The sequence below is a fragment of the Rutidosis leptorrhynchoides genome, chromosome 2, assembly GCF_046630445.1.
Source record: "Rutidosis leptorrhynchoides isolate AG116_Rl617_1_P2 chromosome 2, CSIRO_AGI_Rlap_v1, whole genome shotgun sequence".
NCBI lineage: Eukaryota > Viridiplantae > Streptophyta > Magnoliopsida > Asterales > Asteraceae > Rutidosis > Rutidosis leptorrhynchoides.
In genome coordinates this window covers 214,222,807-214,240,196 of record NC_092334.1, presented here as the reverse complement: position 1 = coordinate 214,240,196, position 17,390 = coordinate 214,222,807, and the positions used below count along the sequence as shown (strand labels likewise).

At 36.3% G+C, this 17,390-nt stretch overlaps 1 protein-coding gene across 1 annotated transcript; it reads right to left on the bottom strand.

Moving 5' to 3' along the window:
• Window positions 1–5,087: 5,087 nt before the first annotated feature.
• Window positions 5,088–5,516, bottom strand: LOC139888544 (uncharacterized). The gene is made up of 2 exons (XM_071871548.1): window positions 5,441–5,516; window positions 5,088–5,359 (listed from the first exon to the last, which is right to left on the bottom strand). The coding sequence occupies exons 1-2, from the start codon at window positions 5,514–5,516 to the stop codon at window positions 5,088–5,090; spliced, it is 348 nt and encodes a 115-aa protein (XP_071727649.1).
• Window positions 5,517–17,390: the final 11,874 nt, after the last annotated feature.

The following is a 17,390-nucleotide window of genomic DNA, read 5'->3' as shown; positions in this document are numbered from 1 at the left end:
GGGTTTTTACCGTTTAATGACCGGTTTGTCGATTTTATGTCTTAAGTTGCAATTAAAACCTAATGTAAAATATTAAAAATAAATATAACTTAATTTAAAGCGTAAACTAAATGACGATAATAAAATTGCGATAAATAAAATGACAGTAAATAAAATTGCGATAATTAAAAAGTGCGATAATTAAAATGACAATAAATAAAGTTGCAGTAAATAAAAGTGCGATGAGATATAATATAAAGGAATTATGCTTATTTAAACTTCCGTAATCATGATGTTCGACGTGTTGATTTTAAATTTATTACCATGGGTTAATTGTCCTTTGTCCTGGATTATTCGATATGTCCATCTGGTTTTTGTCCATAACAGTCCTTCAGTCATAAATATAAAGTGCGAGCGTCCTCGTCAAATTATCCTTATATCTGAAGTCAAATATTCCAACTAATTGGGGACTTAAACTGTAATAAGGTTTTAATACATTGTTAATGATTACACCAGGTTATCGACTGTGTGCAATCCAAGGTTTTAATACTTTATTATCAATTACATCAAGTGTCCTTGTATGTAATCCACCCCTGGTTTAATGAGTCCACTGACTATTAATCCATTCCCGTGCCCGGTTAAATTAACGTTTATTATTACTTATAAATATCCCTCCCATCGTGTCCGATCGAGTGTATGTGGTTATTTATAGTTACGTCTAATTGTAAATCTTTATATTAAATTAACGAACTATCATTCAGTTAAACAAATATAAAGCCCATTAATAATCCATACTCCAATTTCTACAAGTGTCGGTCTTTTGTCCAAACCCCAATTATGGTACAAAGCCCAATAACCCCGTCTTTAATATTTAGTCTAACATCATGATTACTTCGATTTAAATAAGCATAATAATAACTTAGCTACGAGACATTAATTTAAAAAGGTTGAACATAACTTACAATGAGTATTAATCGTGTAGTGTTACACGGACAGAATTTCGACTTTAAAACACGTAAAACATTCCTTACAATAACCCAATTATTATTAAACTTAATTTAAAATTAAAATTATAATTAAAAATATAATTATGATTACAGAGGAAGAAGAAGAAAAAGGTGTAATTCATTCGTCTGAATTCGTTGCTTTTTATAGCACTTGGGCAGCTACAGGACTCCATGCGATCGCATGGCACCATTTTACAGCTCAGGATCTTTTGTTTGCAAGCTTTTCGACACTTATTATATATATATATATATATATATATATATATATATATATATATATATATATATATATATATATATATATATATATATATATATATATATATATATATATATATATATATATATATATATATATATATATATATAATATATAATTTTATATAATTATATATATATTATATTATATTTATATGCATAGTTGACTTGTCATTTTAGCTCCGTTGCGTCGCGCGTTGAGAGTTGACTCTGGTCCCGGTTTCGGATTTTCGAACGTCCTTTCGTACTATTTAATATCTTGTACTTTGCGTTTTGCGACTCGTACTCTTGTAACTTTTAGACGTTTCTTATCAATAAATTGAACCACTTGGATTGTACTTTGTACTTTTTAGCGTTTTGGTCGTTTGCGTCTTCAAATCGTCGAATCTGTCTTTTGTCTTCACCTTTTATTTTTTAAACGAATATCACTTGTAAATAGAACAATTGAAACTAAAAGTTTGTCTTTCTTGAAGGATAATGCTATGAAATATATGTTCATTTTTAGCATTATCAGTCCTGATATTACAGTTAATTAATGGCCAGGACAACGTAATGATATAAGTAATAGGACCCATACATCAAACGTTCCTATTATATAATGAATTCATGGCCATGATAATACATTTATATGTGTTATAGGACCCTTTTTTTAAACTGTCCTATCAATTCCAATTTTTAGTACCCTTGGTTAAAATTTACAATTAAACTAGAGTGAATAATGGCGATGGAGATATGATGATTCATTATTTTTTAGGCTATCTGATGAAGGATACTATTAGGTGGTGTTTAGTACCTTTTTTTTGGGGGTTCCCAGAAAAAGGGTCCCAAAAGGTCATTTTTGTTGTAGTGAAAGCCGTCAGCTTGACTAAGACGGTTACGCATTTTGTGCTTGCGGATCAAGTTAAACTTGCAAAAGGAGTCACTGACCCAAGGAAGCCGCCGGCTTCTTACTAAAGCCGCTGGCTTGGCCACCGAATCTGAAAAGTATAAATAAAGGTCTCTTATTTTAGTTTTCAATATACCTTCAATACTTAGATAGAAGTTTCATTTTATTTTAGGTTTTTTCTCTAAAACCCTTAGATTGGGTTTACTTTCAATTGTAATCAAGATTATGAAAGTTATTTATTCAAGTTCTTTTCATCTACCTTTCGAGGTATGATTCTAACTTTATTTTATCATTTATTCTATTTTATCTACTTTAATTGTTTCTGTTCGTCTTCCACTATGAACTAAACGTTCGTAGTGGTTACTTGGATGAAAACTAAACTTTGTCTGGGAATCAGATGAAGCCGTCAGCTTCTTCGTGCTTCATCCGTACAGTTTCTGGTTCTTTTTCCAGACCTGTATGGTCGAGTTTCTGTAATGATGTTTGAACTGTTTTAAATATGTTATGCTTTAATATACTTGTTTGCCATGCTTAATGATTAGATAACATGATTTTAGGGTTGATTAATACTTAATCTGATGATCTATTATTCGATTCATGCTACTTGTTTTGATCTAGTCCATCAAACTTGTTAAATTGATTTGCATGCAACTAGGTTAAACAACATAATAGTGATAAACTTGTTTAATTTAATTTACGCTTATATAATAGAGTTTGATATTGTTTGGCTTAGTCGAAGATCCTCTGTTTGGATGTGTTTAATTAATGATTGCATGAAAACTAAGTAGTAATTGACTTTCAGCTATTAACTTGAGTTGATCTACTTGATGTTTAATAGCTTATATGATTTGTTACTCTATTTGCATGTTGATCCGCATCATAAGGTTGATATGTATCATGTAATTGAATTGAATGCTAAGAATTGAGATATTAATCATGCACATCACATGTAAAGTATATGCTTTAAGTCCTACCTATTGAATGATATGCAACACTTAGCTTAGCCTGTTAATGGATAATAGTTAGTCTATGATTATTATCTTGCTTTGTGTTAATATAAGTTATGAAACTTGTCTAGTATGATTCCTGTATGACTATTCGTTCATGCAACTGATTTATTTATAATTGTTTGTTTTGAATCTTCAATTCCCTATTATTTCAATTGTTTTGTTTATCTTTAAATCATCTCTTTCCTAAGCGATAAGAATCTATCCTATAAAAAGACATAAAAATCTATCTTCAATTCTTTAATAAGAATTAAACTATATAATAAAACAACTTATAACGCATCTACACTCTTGAGACGATAACCTAAAATACTACAGCTGATCAGGTTTTTTTGCTCGTTAGGGTGTTAAAGTGTATTAATAAAGGTTTTATAAATTTAAAAGTTGAAATAAAAGATTAAGCACTACTGCACACACTTTTGACACATCAGGGGTTGCAGGGTGTGCTTTGTATGGCACCCTGTAACATTTTTTTTATGGAGCGTGGGGGTCTTGGGTGCGCCATAAGCTTACATTGCTTTTAGCCCTGGGGGTGCACCTATTATTAGCGTGCTTCATGAGGCATTTTTAACACTTTGGGTGTGCCCCCATCCTTAGATTAGTTTTTATTTTCTGTTTTCATGGGGCAATCCGCATGATCGCTTCGTGCGAGGGTTCAAAGGATTGTTAGCATTGTAATCGTAATGGCCTGCATGCCAGTTTAACTCTTGTGCCTTGAGCACTTTTATTGTAATGGTATAATGTAACCAATGCATTGCATAGGATCTTTTGCGTTAATAAGTAAAGTAATTCAATATCTTTCCTTATTGTATTGTTCATGTCACTAGGCGTATTAAGTTATTAAAACATAAAATTTTATTTGCATACAAACCAATGTATGCTAGTTTATACTCCAAAATTAATAACACTAACCGACGCCAAACTATTGTGCACATAGCCAACGCTTTTCATTGCATTATTAAGTAAAATGCTCAGAGTTGTCTAATTGAACCAACACTTAGGTTAGTGGGCAAGCAACCCCAATGCTTGTCGTTTATAGTCATGACTTGCAGTCTTCTAGTCTGCGAGAGTGTGTTGGTCTAGGCAAACCAATGCCTGTTACCCACCCTAAAATCTAGCCTTGTAACCAAACAGGCGTTTGCCACGCGAGAGCTAGAGATCATCCCTTAAGGAGGCAGGATGCATGTAATAGCTGTCATATTGTTCGTTGAAATGTAACCAAACACTTCCATTCAAAAAATTAAATTTATTTATTACAAAATAAATCAAATTCTCAAGTCATTTCCAAATGACAATTATTGCAACCATGAAAGAAATACGAATTGTCTTACAAGTAAATAAAGCAACATTTTTAATGAACTAAAAAATGCAAGTGCTTAAAAGTCGGGGTGATCAATCCATGGTGTCGCAACCTGACAATTATATGTAACATCTTTTCAAACTGGTTGCATGCCAAGTACGAGGTATTCATTCTCCATTTAATCCTGCCAGGATATAGGACCCCGTTGCACTTATGCCCATAACTTCATAAGGGCCTTCCCAATTGGGCCCCAGCTTTCCAGTATTCTCTGCCCGACTTGCCTCGTTGTTGCGCCATACATAATCTCCAATCCTGAACGACATTGGCTTAACACGCTTATCATAATACTTGGAAATCTTCTGTTTGTTAACGGCCTCGCGTATGGCAGCTATTTCCCTACACTCCTCTAGCATTTATAGGTTAGCGCACAAGCCTTCATCATTACTTAACTCATCAAAGCTTCATATGCGCTTCGTTGGAACCATTAATTCGACGAGTATTACTGCTTCCGTCCCATAAACCAATCTGAACGGTGTTTATCCTGTGCTATTTTTATGAGTAGTATGATGCGCCCATAAAATACTCAGGAGCTCATCAACCCACTCATTACCATACAAGCCCAGGCGCGCTTTTATACCCCTTACGATATCTCAGTTTGTTACTTCACACTGGCCATTGACCTGTGGATGAGCGACCGAAGTAAACGACTGCTTGATATTCAGCTCTTGACACCAGCTCCTAAAAGGCTCGCCTTCAAACTGAGTAACATTGTCGCTGACAATTTCATTGAGAACACCAAACCTGCACATAATATCTTCCCAAAAGAAGTTACGAATACGCCTGCTAGTAATTGTTGCCAATGCCTTTGCCTCCACCCATCGGGTGAAATAAATAATTGTTACCACCAAGAATTTTATTCCTCCTGAGCAAGCAATGATAATGTGAATACTGTTAAAGTGCGTATATTTCAAAATATTACATAAGTTTATTATTTCATGCGTACCTGAGCATGCAGTAATAGGACCGACAATGTCAATGGCCCATTTGCTGAACGGCCATGCTGCCGTTATTAGTATCATAGGATGTCGTGGTTCTCGACTTATCGGCGCATGCTGTTGACAAGATTGGCACATCCATACAACCACCACTGCATCGCTATGAATGTTGGGCTAGTAATACCCTATGCGCATCACTTTTGCAACGATTGTTCGGTACCCTAAGTGCAAAGCACAAGAACCCTCATGAACTTTTCGAAGCACCTCTTTAGATTGATTAGGTTCAATGCACAATAGGCTTGGTCCTAAATAAGATTTTCTGTATAAGACACCTTCAATTAACGTGTACATGGGAGCTTTCATACGGACCTTTCACGCTTCTTTTTCATCTGCAAGAAGTTCGCCATCTGTAAAGAATTTCAGCAATGGTTTCATCAAATTTGGACTTTCTTCCTCGATGGGAGCAACAGTTGATTTCTCATCAATAGATTTTTCTGTTAACACTTTAACCCACACATTTTTACGCAGATGATCGAAGGCCAGAGCGTCCAGTTTGTTTAGCACTTCTGCTTTCTTGTTTTGCCCCCTGGGTACATGCGTTAACCTAAAAACGTCAAATTCATTTGCCAGTTCGTGTACCAGTTCCATTTACTGCTGCATAGAGGCTTCATGTGTCCCAAACGATCCATTGACCTAGTTAGCGACCAACTGTGAGTCCACGTACGCATCCAAGTGCTTTATTTTGAGTTGTTGCGCTATGTGCATCCCAGAAATCAATGCTTCATATTCAGACTCATTGTTGGTCACAGCAAACGTGAACCGAAGTGCATAAGTATGCTTCTCTCCATTGGGACTTGTAAGGACCAATCCGGCGCCATCGCCTTTGGGTCCACAAGATCCATCTGTATACAGTTCCCAGACCTGATTCTTGTCACAGCCGATTGTATTACTTTCTGCGAGTGCCTCTACTTCTCTCGATTGTAGTACTTTCTGGTCCCAGTGCTTGGCTTGACTTCTAAGTAACGGCAATATTCTACAGTGGAAGCAATTAATACCGGAGAATAAAAAAAGCAAAACGGATCATCAATAATGTTGAGTGAATCTACAGGTTTTAAGTAAACAATATAGTATGTATAAGAAATATCATTTCGAAAACATTTATTAGTGGAAGGCCACCAAGGTTTAATGTTATAGTTGTAGACAACAATATTTCCTGTTTCAAAAGTTTGTTGACACTAACATGTCAAGCTTTATCTCATTTGTTCGTAAACCACAGTTTTAAATAACGTTGTATAGTATCTGAAAAACAGTTATCAGAAAAATAGTTTAATTTCCTTGACCACGAGATTTTAACATTCGCATAATCTGAGCACTTGAATACTAGCAATGACCCGAGTATAGGAGCCACTATACCCGCCTTTACCTCCTAAAATGTTATACACTTGTTCAAATGTATTTAATGTTCAAAGTAAATGCACCACAGTTTTTATAGTGGATGAGGTTGTCAACCTAACGGATCCGTCCATCTAAATTGTGCTTACACCGATGGTATTAAAAGTATTCAAGCTAGAGGCTTTATGAACAAACTCAATATGCATATATATTTCTCATGTCAATACAAAAGCATTTTATAATGTAAGTATAACAGCGTGTATTCTCATCCCTAAAAACATGTAAAAAGCGGGACTGTAGACTCACCTTTGAATAAAATCGGATTGAAAAGTGAACAATTAACTTGTACGGTTTATAGCCGAGTAATGCAACCTAAGTATACGTATTTAGGTTGGTCAATATATGTATCTTAAATAAGTGTGGTTTCATAGTGTACATTATCTTATTGCTCCACTCGACGCGTTTCAAAGTAAAAGTCAACTATATCATGCAAGTCAAACAAAGTCAACTGAAGTCAAACAGAAAGTCAAACTTGGTCAATGTGGTTGACTAAAGTCAACATCGGTAGGTTCATGTCAAATATTGGTCAACATGTCAAACCTAAGTCAAACAACACGTTTCAAGTCATGAATGATCATTTTCACAATTTCAGTTTATCGTTATGCACAAAGTTCATGAACGCGTAGCATACTTAGCATATTATCTCATAGTACATAATTCATGCAAACATGATAAACTCCAGATCATTGATATACTTAAAATCGATTCCAAAAAGTCTGACCAGGGACTCATACGACAATTAAAAGTCAGGAATCAGAAGGGATACATTTGGGGTTTGCCAAGTCAGTTTCTTACCGCACACTGATTTCGTTTTGACTATAACCGGAGTTAGGAACATGAAATTGATACAAGACCAGTGGCTATAGTTCAAATACAAATCAAAGTAACACATATATAGAATCTAGACACTTTTGTTTAGCCAATTTGTACAGTTTATTCGTGCAAGTTGAACATTTAGTTTTCAGCTCAAATCAGAATTCACAAAAAGTATGGCTCTATTGTGCTCAATGCATAAGGTTTTAGAGATTGATATAAACTAACAATAAGTCACATATCATGTTAAGTTTCATTTTCCAGAAGCATACATGCTCAATCAATAAACACAATCCACAGAGTATAAAACAGTGAGCAATTTGCAGATTCGATTCTCATTTAGTTCGTCACATTCGTACGCGATTATTCGAAGATCTACTTTTCAAATATGAAGTAATTTTTGTCTACTTTTCAAATATGCAAGGCTTTAATCACAGAAGTTAACACATTTTATCATACAAGGCTATTTTCATGCAAGTGCTGTATAAAACTACTTTTACACTAATTCAAGTATATCTCGAGCTATACATAAGCAAACGACAAGATATCCTAGTCTAAATTGAGTGTTTTTAAATTATATTTCCAGTGGTATAAGTTTCACATGCCAATTCATTGTCTAAAAATTCCAGATTTCTGATCAAGCAACAAAAACACAACGATAATTCAAATTGACATAACTTAATCATACGGAAACGAAATCAAGCGAATCCAAAGCCTAAACTCAATAGTTTTTTGCAAGGAATCTGATTATAACATAATAATTAATATTTGAAAAACTTAATTTTTCTGATCATGCATAAACAAATTCGTTTTTAAACCCTAGCGCATCAAACAATCAAAATAACTATTACGATTAACACGTGCGCGTATAGACTTGAGCAATTGAAAACATAACTATGAAACTCTCATAAAAATCAGATTTTAAGAATTAGGGTTCATGTAATTATACCTTAGATCGCTAAAAGAATTATACCAACGCGTAGAGGAGATCGAGAATTGTAACATTTGTGAAACAAGATTGATCAAAGAGCAAAAATTGATGGTGGATTGTTGGTGGTGGAGGTCGACGATGGGGAGGCCAGGGAGAGAGATTGACTGCTCAAAATTTGATGTAGGGGATTATGACTAATTTAGGTTAACACATGCTATTTATATCTAGCCATAATATCAACAATTACACTTAAGTCCCTCAACTAAACCAACATTTAACAAAATAAAGGGGAGAGGGGAGGAGGTCGGCCGAATGGCCCAAGTGGAGGGGTTCCGGGCTCTCGTTTTGCAATTCCTTGTAATTGTGGTCCGTTTTAAGTATCATTTAGTCGTACCGAAGGCCCGAAACGCTAACCCAATCGTTAAACGCAATCAATCGCTTAATTTATTAAAAACCCAATAAATTAAATATTTTAAAAAGTTAATAATTAATAAAATTAATTATTAAAATAAACCCGAGCATTTCGTCGCTCAAAAAGCTATTATCAAAATCGTATCGTTTTTATCGCATTTCATTATCCGAAATATTTATTTGAATTAATATCAAGCCATATTAATTATTGTAACCCTCTGAAGATCAAGTATGCATTTATTACACAAAAACACATAAAAGTTAAATAACTGCCGTTAAATAAACTAACGGAAGGTTAACGGAAGTAACGGAAAAATCAGGGTTGTTACGTTACCCACCTGTTATTGAAAATTTCGTCCCGAAATTTTAGTGATCGTCCGCTGAAGTAGTTTCCTCAGGAAACAACTGCGGATATTTCAGCCTCATCTGGTCTTCACGCTCCCACGTGAACTCTGTTCCTCTTCTCGCGTTCCACCGAACTTTAACGATAGGAATTCTGCTTTGTTTCAATTGTTTGACCTCACGGCCCAAGATTTCAACAGGTTCCTCAATGAAATGAAGTTTGTCGTCGATACGTAGTTCCTCTAAAGGAATAATCAAATTATCATCGGCTAGGCACTTCTTTAGATTGGATACATGGAAAACGTCATGAATACCGCTAAGTGCTTGTGGCAATTCTAACCTGTAAGCTACTGGTCCAACTCTTTCAGTTATCTCAAATGATCCAACATATCTAGGACTCAGTTTACCTCGTTTCCCAAATCGTACAACACCCTTTCAAGGTGATACCTTAAGCATAACCTTGTCACCAACTTGGAACTCTATGTCCTTCTGTCTAACATCGACGTAACTCTTTTGATGACTTCGAGCCGTTCTCAGTCGTTCCTGAATCTGTAGAACTTTCTCAGTTGTCTCCTGAATAATCTCAGGACCTGTCAACTAACTATCTCCTAATTCGCTCCAACAAATGGGAGATCTACACTTCCTTCCATACAACGCTTTGAAAGGTGCAGCTTTAATGCTCACATGGTAGCTGTTATTGTATGAGAACTCAGCCAGTGGTAAATACTTATCCCATTCGTTTCCGAAATCAATGACACACACTCTCAACATGTCCTCAAAAGTCTGAATAGTTCGTTCACTCTGGCCATCCGTCGGGGGATGATATGCTATACTCATATCTAGACGGGTTCCCATTGCTTTCTGTAATGATTTTCAAAACCTGAAAGTAAATCTGCTGTCGCGATCGGATATAATAGATATAGGCACTCCATGCCTAGAGACGACTTCCTTAATGTAGATCTGAGCCAACTTCTCCATTTTATCAGTTTCCCTTATCGGTAAGAAGTGTGCGGACTTAGTGAGACGATCCACGATAACCCAAATAGTATCGTGACCTCCCGCCTTTCTTGGTAGTTTTGTAATGAAGTCCATGGAAATACCTTCCCACTTCCACTGGGGAATCTCTGGTTGAGTTAATAATCCCGATGGCTTCTAATGTTCAGCCTTGACTTTAGCACAAGTCAAGCACTTTCCGACATAGGTAGCAATGTCAGCTTTCAAATTTGGCCACCAATAAAACGCCTTCAAATCTTGGTACATTTTATCTGATCTCAGATGAATTGAGTATCTCGATTTGTGTGCTTCCTCCAACACTAGTTCTCTCAATCCACCAAACTTTGGTACCCAAATTCGGTTAGCAAAGTACCGTGTTCCGTCCTCTTTGATGTCAAATTTCTTATCCATTCCTCTGAGAAATTCAACATCGACATTTTCTTGTTTCATGGCTTCTTGTTGTGCTTCGCAGATTTGTGATGTGAGATTTATACGGACAACTATGTTAAGAGCTTTAATACTAAGAGGTTTCTCTCACTCCTTTCTGCTTAAGGCGCCCGCCACAACATTCTCCTTGCCCGGATGGTATTGAAGTTCGCAGTTATAATCGTTAAGTAGTTCCATCCAATGTCGTTGTCTCATGTTGAGCTGTTTCTGATCGAATATGTGCTGTAAACTCTTATGGTCAGTGAAGATAGTGAACTTAGTTCCAAACAGGTAGTGCCTCCACATTTTAAGTGCAAAGACAACAACTCCTAACTCAAGGTCGTGCGTAGTGTAGTTCTGCTCGTGAATCTTTAACTGACTTGATCCATAAGCAATAACCTTCTTTCATTGCATAAGCACGCAACCCATTCCTTGAAGTGCGGCATCACAATAAACAACAAAATCTTCACTTCCCTTAGGTAGAGACAGTACTGGTGCAGTTGTTAACTTCTCCTTCAACAACTGAAATACAGTCTCTTGCGGTTCTGATCACTCAAACTTCTTGCCCTTACGAGTCAACGCGGTTAATGGTCGGGCGATCTTAGAAAATCCTTCAATGAATCTCCGATAGTAACCAGCTAGACCCAAAAACTGCCTAATCTACGTTGGCGTCTTTGGAGTTTCGCAATTCTTAACTGACTCAATCTTTGCTGGATCGACCTGTATTCCATTGGCCCCTACAACATGGCCATGAAATTGTACTTCTGGTAACCAAAAGTCACACTTAGAGGACTTTGCATACAACTGCTCTTCTCTAAGCATAATTAATATCGAACGTAGATGTTGCTGGTGCTCTTCTCTGTTCTTGGAGTACACCAATTAATCATTAATAAATACAATGACGAATTTATCTAGGTATGGCTTACACACATGGTTCATGAGGTCCATGAACACTGCTGGTGCGTTCTTCAAACCAAACGACATCACAGTAAACTCATAATGTCCATAACGTGTTCTAAACGCTGTCTTCAGGACATCAGCTTCTTTGACTCTCAATTGTTGATACCCGAATCTCAAATCAATCTTCAAATAACAACTCGATCCTTGTAGTTGATCAAATAAGTCATCAATCCTCGGTAGCGGATACCGATTCTTGATTGTCAACTTGTTCAATTCTCTATAGTCGATACCCAATCTCATCGACCCATCCTTCTTCTTAACAATTAAGACTGGAGCTCCAACTCAGAAATTCATGGCTATGTGACCCACCTTCTATTACCGGTCACAAATTAGGGCATTACAACTTTGATGTTCTTTACCACGGGAAGCTCTTGTATTTCTAAAGGTGCAATTCCGTATATTGTACACGAAACGGGTGCAGCTGATGGCACCAAATCAATCCGAAATTCGACTTCACAGTGGGGTGGACGTGTAACCTCAGGGCAATCTCTAATAGTTGGGAAATATTCGGGTCTCTTAAAGGTCGGCTCATCTTTACTCACATGTGCCAGAATTGCGAGATATTCTCATCTCATGTACTTCTGGACCTTCGAGTAATTAATGTAACATGATGGTGTACTAATCTCCTCTCCGTACACCATTACCGTCGGTGAAAGGAATTCGAATAGCCTTCTGGTCGTAGCTGCCTTGGTTGTATCGTCAGATAACCAGTTTGTTTCAACCACGAGGTTATAACTTCCCAGTTTAATAGTTCTATAGAGTACACGTTGTCTAAGGAAAGTACAGAGTTATAAACGTTGCGACCAAACTTCTCTAGCGTAAGGCTTCTCTCAGCACCAGTGTTGATAGCATATATAAACATTATGGTTGATGAGTGAGAACGTGACGAATTTCATGGAAAACGAAAATGAGCAAGGTGTAATGGTGACTCAAACAAAATCTGATATTTAATCGAAAAGGGTTGGTGCAAACTCCCAGACGTGTGTGTCCCAAGGAAACAGATGAAGTGTAGTTCGCGTCGATGTGTTCAAAGTTGATTGGTAATGTTTGTGTGTATAATGAAAATGATTGCAGCTTAAGCAGCGTATGTTAGAACAGAATGAGAAGGGATATGGTAATGAGTAGCATTACTAGTTGCAACGAGTGGTGGCGTTAGCGATAAGTAGCGATGGGTTGTGATAAGCAGTGATGATAGTAGTGACGTATAAGTTGTTAGGTAGCATGCTCGCATCATAAGTATATACACATGTATTCTAATGCACCCAATAAGGCATAATAGTCATCAGTTGATAGGCTCATGTTTGGAAACAATATCATGAACGGCGGGTTGCTGAATGATAGGTAAGTTGGAAATCGAGTGGACAATACCTACTACGCATTGTGCGGGATGTTACTAGGAAATCCTCCTCTAAAGACGTATCAGAATTGAGTTGTGATGCACAGTAGTGAGTAGTAAAACACGGAGGTGTTAGTAGTGACGAGTAGTACTTAGTAATGGTAAATATTAATGGGTGGTATTGAGTAGTAGCAAGTAGCAAGGGGTAGTAGTAAGTAGTATTTAGTAATGACAAGCAGTGAGAAGTAGTGATCAGTAGTGACTAGCAGTGGGAGGTGGCATTGAGTAGTAGTTAGTAGCGTTGTCGAGCAGTGGTATGAGGTGACGAGTGTATTCAAGTAGTGTATTTGTAATGACAAGTAGTGATCGGTGGTGGCGGACAGTGTCGAGCAGTGATGAGTTGGGTCAAGATTACAAGTTATAATATAATTAATTTGCACAGTGTAAGTTTCTACTCACATTTAAGATTACAAGGTTTGTTTTCTAAACGTTGATTATCCAAGTAACCTACTTGACTCGGCCCCAATTCCTTATTTTGTGATGTTGGAACTTCTATATGAGTTACCGTAACGTAATCCCAGTCATTACATTACGCTATCTCATATTTCCATTCGACATCGCTCCATAAGTTCAAGATAGCGTAGTCAATTTAATTCATTTAAGTCTCGCGTCATGTTTACGTATGCGATTTGTGATACAGTATTTAGTCTAAGTCCGTTTCGTATTGGTATAAGGTGTATATGTTTGTGATGTGAGGTGTAGCCCTACATGTAGCATAGTGTCACAAACAGTGCAAGTGTGATGCATAAAAGTCGTCCAAGACACACGGCTATAGACTAGACTTCACTAATGTGCCCTACGTTAGACACACTAATGTATCCTAGTTCCCTATAGCCAAAGCTCTGATACCATATGTAACACCCCGTCAAAAATCCCTTTAACAGAATGTTAACTCTGGTTCCCGTGCTTGGCTTGACTTCTACGTAACGGCAATATTCTACAGCGGAAGCAATTGATACATGAGAATAAAACATGCAAAACAGATCAACAATAATGTTGAGTGAATCTACAGGTTTTAAGTAAACAATATAGTATGTATAAGAAATATCATTTCGAAAACGTTTATTAGTGGAAGGCCACCAAGGTTTAATGTTATAGTTGTAGACAACATCGTTTCCTGTTTCAAAAGTTTGTTGACACTAACATGTCAAGCTTTATCTCATTTGTTCATAAACCACAGTTTTAAATAACGTTGTATTGTGTCTGAAAAACAGTTATCAGAAAAATAGTTTAATTTCCTTGACCATGAGATTTTAACTTTTGCATAATCTGAGCACCTGAATACTAGCAATGACCCGAGTATAGAAGCCACTATACCCGCCTTTACCTCCTAAAATGTTATACACTTGTTCAAATGTATTTAATGTTCAAATTAAATGCACCACAGTTTTTATAGTGGGTGAGGTTTTCAACCTAACGGATCCGTCCATCTAAATTGTGCTTAAACAGATGGTATTAAAAGTATTCAAGCTAGAGGCTTTATGAACAAACTCAATATGCATATATAGTTCTCATGTCAATACAAAAGCATTTGATAATGTAAGTATAACAGCGTGTATTCTCATCCCTGAAAATATGTAAGAAGCGGAATTGTAGACTCACCTTTGAATAAAGCTCAGATTGAAAAGTGAACAATTAACTTGTACGGTTTATAGCCGAGTAATGCAACCTAAGTATACGTATTTAGGTTGGTCAATATATGTATCTTAAATAAGTGTGGTTTCATAGTGTACGTTGTCTTATTGCTCGACTCGACGCGTTTCAAAGTAAAAGTCAACTATATCATGCAAGTCAAACAAAGTCAACCGAAGTCAAACCGAAAGTCAAACTTGGTCAATGTGGTTGACTAAAGTCAACATCAGTAGGTTCATGTCAAATATTGGTCAATATGTCAAACCTAAGTCAAACAACACGTTTCAGGTCATGAATGATCATTTTCACAATTTCAGTTTATCGTTATGCACAAAGTTCATGAACACGTAGCATACTTAGCATATTATCTCATAGTACATAATTCATGCAAACATGATAAACTCCAGATCATAAATATACTTAAAATATATTCCAAAAAGTCCAACCAGGGACTCATACAACAATTAAAAGTTAGGAATCAGAAGGGATACATTTGGGGTTTGCCAAGTCAGTTTCTGACCGCGCACTGATTTCGTTTTGGCTGTAATCGAAGTTAGGAACATGCAATTGATACAAGACCAGTGGCCATAGTTCAAATACAAATTAAAGTAACACATATAAAAAATCTAGCCACTTTTGTTTAGCCAATTTGTATAGTTAGTCGTGCAAGTTGAACATTAAGTTTTCAGCTCAAATCAGAATTCACATAAAATATGGCTCTATTGTGCCCAATGCATAAGGTTTCAGAGATTGACATAAACTAACAATAAGTCACATATCATGTTAAGTTTCATTTTCCAAAAGCATACGTGCTCAATCAATAAACACAATCCACAGAGTATAAAACAGTGAGCAATTTGCAGATTCGATTCTCATTTAGTTAGTCACATTCGTACGCGATTATTCGAATATATAGATACAATTAGCCTATGATATCCACACGAAAGATGAATTAATTTTTGTCTAATTTTCAAATATGTAAGGCTTTAATCACAGAAATTAACATATTTTATCATACAAGGTTAATTTCATGCAAGTGCTGTATAAAACTACTTTTACACTAATTTAAGCATATCTCGGGCTAGCTATACATAAGCAAACGACATGATATCCTAGTCTAAATTGGGAGTTTTTAAATTATCTTTCCAGTGGTATATGTTTCACATGCCAATTCATTGTCTAACAATTCCAGATTTCTGATCAAGCAACAAAAACACAACGATAATTCAAATTGACATAACTTAATCATACAGAAACGAAATCAAGCGAATCCAAAGCCTAAACTCAATAGTTTTTCGCAAGGAATCTGATTATAACATAATAATTAACATTTGAAAAACTTAATTTTTCTGATCATGCATTAAACCCTAGCGCATCAAACAATCAAAATAACGATAAAGATTACACGTATGCGTATAGACTTGAGCAATTGACAACATAACTATGAAACTCTCATAAAAATCAGATTTTAAAAATTAGGGTTCATGTAATTATACCTTAGGTCGCTAAAAGAATTATACCAACGCGTAGAGGAGATCGAGAATTGTAACGTTTGCGAAACAAGATTGATCAAAGAGCAAAAATTGATGGTGGATTGTTGGTGGTGGAGGTTGACGATGAGGTGGCTAGGGAGAGAGATCGACTGCTCAAAATTTGATGTAGGGGATTATGACTAATTTAGGTTAACACATGCTATTTATATCTAGCCCTAATATCAACAATTACACTTAAGTCCCTCAACTAAACCAACATTTAACAAAATAAAGGGGAGAGGGGAGAGGGGAGAGGGGAGAGGGGAGAGGGGACGGGGTCGGCCGAATGGCCCAAGTGGAGGGGTTCCGGGCTCTTGTTTTGCAATTCCTTGTAATCGTGGTCCGTTTTAAGTGTCGTTTAGTCGTACCGAAGGCCCGAGACGCTAACCCGATCGTTAAACGCAACCAATCGCTTAATTTATTAAAAACCCAATAAATTAAATATTTTAAAAAGTTAATAATTAATAAAATTAATTATTAAAATAAACGCGAGCGTTTCGTATCATTTTTATCGTATGTCATTATCCGAAATATTTATTTGATTTAATATCAACCCATATTAATTATTGTAAACCTCCGAAGATCAAGTATGCATTTGTTACACAAAAACACATAAAAGTTAAATAATTGCCGTTAAATAAACTAACGGAAGGTTAACGGAAGTAACGGAAAAATCTGGGTTGTTACACCGGCCTTTTACCACTGTGCGCGGGGGGTAATTGATTTTATGCTCTCACAATTCGATGGCTCACTTAGCCAACCTACCCGAAACCTCAGGCTTGTACAACCCTATCATCACGTATTATCAACAGATCACAATTAATTCAAGCGCGTATTTGGCGTCTTATAAGATTGTGTAAATAAGAGATTGGGATGCGCGTACCACGACTTATACCTGTCTTATTGGTTGGTCAGTTAACACCACTATTGGGTGTGCCTGGAAGTACCTGCACAGCCGACGAGCTGTGTGTACCAGTGCATACACAAGTTTTTCAATGGGTAGATAGTTAACTTCGCTGCCGCTAAGTGATTTGCTGACAAAATATACAGGCATTTGTACATGCGCCAAA

Excerpts from the sequence above, each read along its gene's own strand:
- LOC139888544 (XM_071871548.1), bottom strand. The coding sequence starts at position 5,516 with ATGATACTAATAACGGCAGCATGGCCGTTCAGCAAATGGGCCATTGAC. Across the intron at positions 5,360-5,440 it reads TCCTATTACTGCATGCTCAG|GAGGAATAAAATTCTTGGTG; the intron begins GTACGCATGAAA and ends TTGCTTGCTCAG.